The sequence below is a fragment of the Pelophylax lessonae genome (assembly GCF_965119305.1).
Source record: "Pelophylax lessonae genome assembly, chromosome: 8".
NCBI lineage: Eukaryota > Metazoa > Chordata > Amphibia > Anura > Ranidae > Pelophylax > Pelophylax lessonae.
Window position 1 is genome coordinate 127,079,413 of NC_138775.1, and position 6,993 is coordinate 127,086,405.

A 6,993-nucleotide genomic window follows, 5' to 3' on the forward strand; every position below is an offset into this window, starting at 1 on the left:
TAGTCCAGGATGAGATCTTGAAACCGAGGTGGCGTGTCTGGGATACTCAGGGCTGTGGGGTGCAACTGGAAAAAGACCTACAATTTGCAACGAGAAAGGGCGTCAGCTGCTGAGTTGTGAGAACCTGGCACATGCTCGCAAATTAAGTGGAACTGTAGGGTGGCAGCGAGCCAAGTTAGTCTCCTAACTAGGCTCATGATGGTGAGGGATGAGGAACGGCCCTTGTTGATTATGTCGCAGGCTGCCATGTTGTCCGTGAAACATTTTACTGTCTGACCTCCCCACCGGTGTCCCCACACCCGGGCTGCTGCCACTATGGGATAAATTTCAAAAAGGGCGGAAGTGCGGTTAAAAGACTGGCAGTCTCGGGTGGCCAAGAGTCTCTGAACCAATTGACCCCGCAAATGGCTGCAAATCCTGAATGCGCTGCCGCGTCGGTCCATAAGACTGGGGAGTGGTCGGTAAAAGGCGGGATGAACATATTCACCCCGTTCCAATGTGCCAGAAACTGCCTCCACATGGTCAAGTCCGCCTTGGCCTGCCCGTCCAACGAGACAGTACTCCTGTCGTGCGGGAGGCCAGGGAGCAGACAGAGAAGCCTGGAGACAAAAGCTCGGCCTTGGGGAATAATCCTCATGGCGTAGTTCAGGGAACCTAGAAGAGACAGCAGGTCTTTCCGGGATGCGGAACCTTTAACGAGGAACCCCTCGATCTCTGCCCTGATCCTCTGAACTTTGTCCGGGGGCAGGCTTGCCTGCATGGCGACCGAATCTAGGCAAATGCCTAGGAAGGTCAGTTTGGTGGAGGGACCTATTGTTTTCTTTTCGGCTACCGGAACCCCTAGGGCCGAAAAGAGTGCCACCGTTTTTACCAGGCTGAGCGGAGTGGCTGTGGGACTCTCCACTGTCAGGAAATCATCTAAGTAATGGATGATGACTGGACAGCAACCGACATTTAATAGGAGCCAGCACAGAGCCTCAGCAAATAAATCAAAAATCTTGGGGCTGCTTTTGGCCCCGAAGGTCAGGCGGATGGCAAAATAGTAAAACCCCCTCCATTTCGCACCATGCAGATGCCACAGTGATGGGTGTATGGGCAGCAGCTTGAAAGCATTGGAAATGTCCGTCTTCCCGAGCCAAGCTGCTTTCCCTGCTTTCAGGATAGCCTGAATGGCGTGATCCACTGTAGTGTACTGTAGTGAAAACTCTTCGGAGGGAATAAGAGAATTGAGGCTTGGCGTGGCGATGGAATGAGGAGCCGAGAGGTCTATGATCAATTGTTTTTTATTATTGTATTTCCCCGTGGCTACCCCCAATGGGTTGGTTCGCCAGCAGGAAAAAGGAGGGGTACAGAAAGGCCCTAACATGAAACCCTTGTCTACCTCTGTTTTCAAAAGAGTGTCGACTACAGCCGGGTCAGCCAAGGCTGACTGTAGGTTTTTACACTCGATTGTGCCTGACGGGAGTGCCACCAGACCAGTGTGGAACCTTGTCGTGAACCCTGAAACTAAAAAGTCGACTAGGTCTGGAGAGGGATGGGATTTCAAAAAGAAGGCCAGGGAATCGACCTGTACCTCGGTCAGTCAGCTCTTGGGAAAAAGGCGACTGGGGCACATGGACTTGGCGTGGGCCCGGAAGCAGGTGGAGCAGATATGCAACAACCTACAGGCACTGAAGCTGCAGCCCCCCGCGTTGAAGTTGTTGCATACCTGTGCCTTGCCCAAGAACACTATCGGTCTCCCCAGTTTGTCTTTGGTGGACTTCTGATCAGACCTGCTGGTGCCCGGGGTGACCTCGCTGGTGGCAGAAGAACTGGGCTCAACGGCACACAAGTTGGTGGAGTGGGAGTTTGAAGCACAAGTGGCGCATGCAGGTGGCACAAGCCCGGCAAAGTGGCGACAGAACAACTCGGTGTCCAGCTGGCCCCAATCTATCCTGATGTTAAACTGGGCAAAGGTGGCCACCGCCTTGGCTGAGAATGAGCGGTGATAATCGTAGAAGGTGGTGCCGCCGTACTTGTGCCCCAGGTCGACCAACTTGTATAGATACAAATCCAGCTCTTCTCTGCGATGAGGGAAGTTAAAGCAGACCACGTCCCTGAACAGACCGAAGGCCAAGACAAACTCGGGAATGGACAGCTTCCTGTTTAGTCTGGGGTCCTTGGCCTTCAGAACCACAGACAGGTCCCCGTAATTGTAAGTCTTGCTCTCGACTATGTCTTGAGAGGCAATTAATAGCGACATAAGATTCACATCCTTCCCCTCCAGAATGTCTTTCCTAATGTTGGGCGGGACCATGTGTGCTGGTGTAATGATGTGAGGAATGGGGCCTGAAGGAGTTGGCATACCTGCGAAGGTGCCCTGAGGGGCTGGCAAGCCAAAGACCTGAGAGGGCAGGGAACCTGGGGAAGCTGCGGAGGCTGGTACAGGGGTTTCTAATTTTTCCAACCTCTGACTTAGGCTACTAACGGAAGCCAGAACAGACGCCATGGTGGCCTGGATTTCGGCTAAAGCGTCCTTGACACTGTCCCGTGCGTCAGTCCCTGGTTGCCGGTATTGGATACCAAGATCCTGTACAACTCCGCCTTCCTGGCTGTGGCCAGAAATGGTATCCCCCTCCGTCTTAACTCGGCGGCAATCTTAGGAATGGTCCATGTCCCCATGGAACCAGGACTTGATGGAACCTGGCTACCTCCTGCGACGGGAACGGAAACCGGAGTGGGTGGCCTGGCTAGCGTGCTAGGCAGGGAGAGGTCGTCTCCTAGGTCTGACGCGCGAGACATGCTGGGATGACATGAAAGGGAAAAGAAGAGATGAAAAACTCATACGACAGGGCGTTAACCGGCGCTTTTTTTTTTTTTGGGAAACGGGGGACGTGAGGCCCTGCTAAACCCCAGGGGGTGGTGGAGGCACTAACTATGATTTGGACCTAAGCTGTGCCATGAATGATGGCGGGGTGTAGGCCTCTGGGAAGGTGAAGCCCTGACTACCCTGACCAAATAGCGAGACGCTAGCTATGATTTGGGCCGATGGGCGAAAGTACCTCCGTGTGAGGATGGGTGTTGGTCTCGCGATAACTACAAAGTGACCTGCCTAAGCTCCTGACCCCCCACCCCTGCCCCCCCTTGCGCCAGTTAACGAAGAGGGGAAACTCTTGGTAACGGAACAGCATACCTTAGATGACTCTTGAGGGGTCTTAACTTGGTTGAACGTCTGGTAATGTTCAAGCAGACTACCTGTGGGTAAGCAAAACCGTGGTTGACGCCATGGATGTGAGATGACATGAGAACTGACTTAACCGTAGTAATGCCCTACGAGCGCCAACCCTAGTGTGCGAGGGGGGGGCCGGCCTGCGTAGGTGCCCCCCCCCCCCCTGGACCTACCACTAAGAGGGTGACCAGACTGAGGTATAAACCAGGAGATGTCGTGACCTGGCAGCGGTGTGAGCCAGTTGTGCGTCCGTGCAGTGATGGACGAGTGACCGTGGATGCGTAAGAAGGTGGGTCTCAGAGGTCGAAGACCCGTGGCGTGGAGACCGGAAAAGGACGGGGGACGGCAAGGCTTGCGGGAGCGTGAGTCCTGTGAGACCCCCCCCCCTTCTTACCTGTGGTTGGACGACCCCCCCCCTCCCTATCCACCTGCGGTTTGATGCGTGTGAAAAACCGATCCCCCCCCCCCATGGAACAGGCATGGGTACCTAAATGAGCGTCAGCTCCCCTGCCTGATGGCTGGCTTTAGAGGCCAGCAGGGCGCAGTACCAAGTCTGGCCTGGGTGGCAGTGTGACAACTGTGCAGTGAGACAACTGGCTCCCCCCCCCCGAAGCTCATGAAGACTGAGGATTTGAATGAGCAAGTAACCCCTCTCTTGGACCCCCCCCCCAGGCAGGTGAACAGCGATGGTAGGAGGGGGGGCCGGCTGCCTGCATGTCCCAGGTGCGGAACACCCCCTTCCCTCCCCCAGAGATCGGCGCTGCTGCAAGAACATACACTGTTTTTTTTTCCTTTTTCCCCCCCTCCGGCCGGAGGAGGAGGGACGAGGTTCGGTGCATTAGTGAGGCTGCGAGCGGATGGAGCCTAGTGACGGTGGGGGGGGGGGGCGCGGCGCCGCTCCCCCCGAAGGAGGCGGTGTAGGGTGCGAGTGGAGCCGGGGGAGAGCGGGGTGAAGGCGGGGGTGTCCGCGTGGTGCCGACCATTAGCGTGCGGCTGGCACAGGACATTCCCCGCATACTCACGGCTTCCTGAGGGCTCCTGTGGGTAGCTGACGGCGGTATGACGATCAATGGCTGCGTCGAATGGTCGTGGTCCGGTACCCAAAAACGTCAGCCCAGTGAGGAGGGCGGCCTGACGTTAAATAGGCCGGCCCCTCCCCTCCCCTCCCACAACTGCAGGCTCTGCCTGCCCATTTGTCCTGTTTACCATTATCATTGAAAGTGAAAGAAAACCCCAAATTTTTGGTTGTCCCCAGAAAAGTAATAGAGGGGGAATGTTCCAATGAGAACACTAGTTCCGAGGGCCTGGGAAGCCCCATGAGATTACCCTAATTTGCAGGGATTTCTCTCACTTTTCTTTTGGCTATGGCACAGTAAGTGGAGGGAAATCTCCCGAAAGGGACACAGCTGTAAAAAAAAAAAAAAAAAAAAAAAAAAAAAAAACGGGTTATAACCCTCCCTTACTTAAAATGAAAATTTGATATGGCAAATTCGAAAAATAAAGGGATACTTTCTATAAGCTGTTTAAAACTGCAGTCATTTTAAACATATGTCTCTTTATTCTTAATATGAATGATTTTGAAAATGTGGGGATATTTATGATTTGTTAATACAGTCCATGTACACCATAAAAATAATCTATGTCTGCAATTTGGGCTAATCTGTTGATGACTGTTTTCTAAAAGACACAATTTAGATTTTAAAGAGAATTTGCAGAAAGTGCTCTATTTTTACAAAGAAATTGCAGTTTTAACATTCAATTAAAATCCAGCTGAAATCTTTCAAAAGTAACTCCACTTTTTTTGAGAAAAAAACATTCCCCTCTAGGTGATCTATGTACATTGCATGAATTTTAACAAACTTTGTTGCAGATTCCTTTGTTATTTTGGAGAGATAGCGGTTTGTCTGTGTCCATGTGCAAAATGAATCTGTATGGGGTGGTTTAATAATTATTAGTCAGCTGCTGCACCTGCAGGGCTCTAATGAGGAAATTGTAAGGGGCTGCATCCCTTTAGATGTGCTTTTGCTTTGGGACTAGCTCACCAAAATTACATTTATGTTGCAGGGGATGCTTCAAATTTGATTTGTATCTTAACGCAGACTTCTGGGAAAATCCATAAGCCAATCACACAAGCAGAAAATTACATATCTGTGGGGCGTTCTGTACACCATCTGCACCAGCCTCCAGGTAGCCATATTTCATTGCTTTTTACAGAAAATTACAGTGCTGCAGATTGAAAGGGAAAGAATGCTCCACACATCTAACTAGTCTTTTGATCCAGCATTTTCTATAAATAAAAAAGCATGGGTTTAACTGACAATCATGTTTATAGCTATATGTGAGAGAAAAAAGCAGCAGAACATATGTTGCATTTAGGCACAACCTGAAGTGATTGTAAATGATCACCTTGTAAAACAACCCATTAATTAAAATAGAATTGAAAAGGCAAAGTGTCAGGACAAGTCTGATCATTGGAGGAGAGATCAGGCCGAGTTTCTAGCACAACTAAAGAACTGACCATAGCGTGTTCTCCTGCTTAGTGTGGTCAGATTTTAATAGAAAAGCAGAGGGACTGGAAGGAATTTCACACAATTTCAGGGGTTTCACACAAAGTAATCAATATGCAGCGCATCTGGAAAGTATTCACAGCGCTTCACTTTTTACACACTTTGTTACGTTACAGCCATATTCCAAAATTAATTAAATTCATTATTTTCCTCAAAATTCTAAAAACAATACCCCATAATGACAACATGAAAGAAGTTTGTTTCAAATCTTTGCAAATGTATTAAAACTAAACAACAAAAAAAATCACATGTACATAAGTATTCAAAGCCTTTACCATGACACTCAAAATTGAGCCCAGGTGCTTCCTGTTTCCACTGATCATCCCTGAGAGGTTTCTAAAACCCGATTGGAGCCCACCTGTGGTAAATTAGATTGGACAGGATTTGGAAAGACATACACCTGTCTATATAAGGTTCCACAGTTAACAGTGCGTGTCAGAGCACAAAGCAAGCCACAAAGTCAAAGGAATTGTCTGTAGACCTCCGAGACAGGATTGTATTGAGGCACAGATCTGGGGAAGGGTACAGAAACATTTCTGCTGCATTGAAGGTCCCATTGAGCACAGTGGCCTCCATCATTGCTAAATGGAAAAAGTTTGGAACCACCAGGACACTTCTTAGAGTATGCCGCCTAGCGAAACTGAGCGATCGGGGGATAAGGGCCTTTGTCAGAGTGACCATTGGGTTCTTGGTCACCTCCCTGACTGAGCTCCAGCATTTCTCTGTGGAGAGAGGAGAACCTTCCAGAAGGACAACCATCTCTTCAGCAATCAGGCCTGTATGGTAGTGTCCAGATGGAAGCCACTCCTCTGCAAAAGGCACATGACAGTCCACCTGGAGGCTGCCAAAAAGGCCCCTGAAGGACTCTCAGACCACGAGAAACTCAATTCTCTGGTCTGATGAAATACGATTGAACCCTTTGGCCTAAATGGAAAGTGTCATGTCTGGAGTGAACCAGGCACTGCTCATCACCTGGCCAATACCATCCCTACAGTGAAGCATGGTGATGGCAGCACCATGCTGTGGGGATGTTTTTCAGTGACAAGAACTGGGAGACTAGTCAGGATCGAGTCACAGATGAATGCAGCAATGTACAGGGACATCCTTGACTAAAACCTGCTCCCCAGCGCTCTGGACCTCAGACTGGGGTGAAGGTTCACCTTCCAACAGGACAATGACCCCCCAAGCACACAGCCAAGATAACAAAGGAGTGGCTAT

At 50.3% G+C, this 6,993-nt stretch overlaps 1 protein-coding gene across 1 annotated transcript; it reads right to left on the reverse strand.

The window, feature by feature from the left end:
* Positions 1–1,582: 1,582 nt before the first annotated feature.
* On the reverse strand, positions 1,583–2,488 carry LOC309562179 (uncharacterized protein; the record flags this gene model as incomplete). Its single annotated transcript, XM_082266301.1, has 1 exon — positions 1,583–2,488. The coding sequence occupies one exon, from the start codon at positions 2,486–2,488 to the stop codon at positions 1,583–1,585; it is 906 nt and encodes a 301-aa protein (XP_082122427.1).
* Between the last annotated feature and the right edge of the window lie 4,505 nt (positions 2,489–6,993).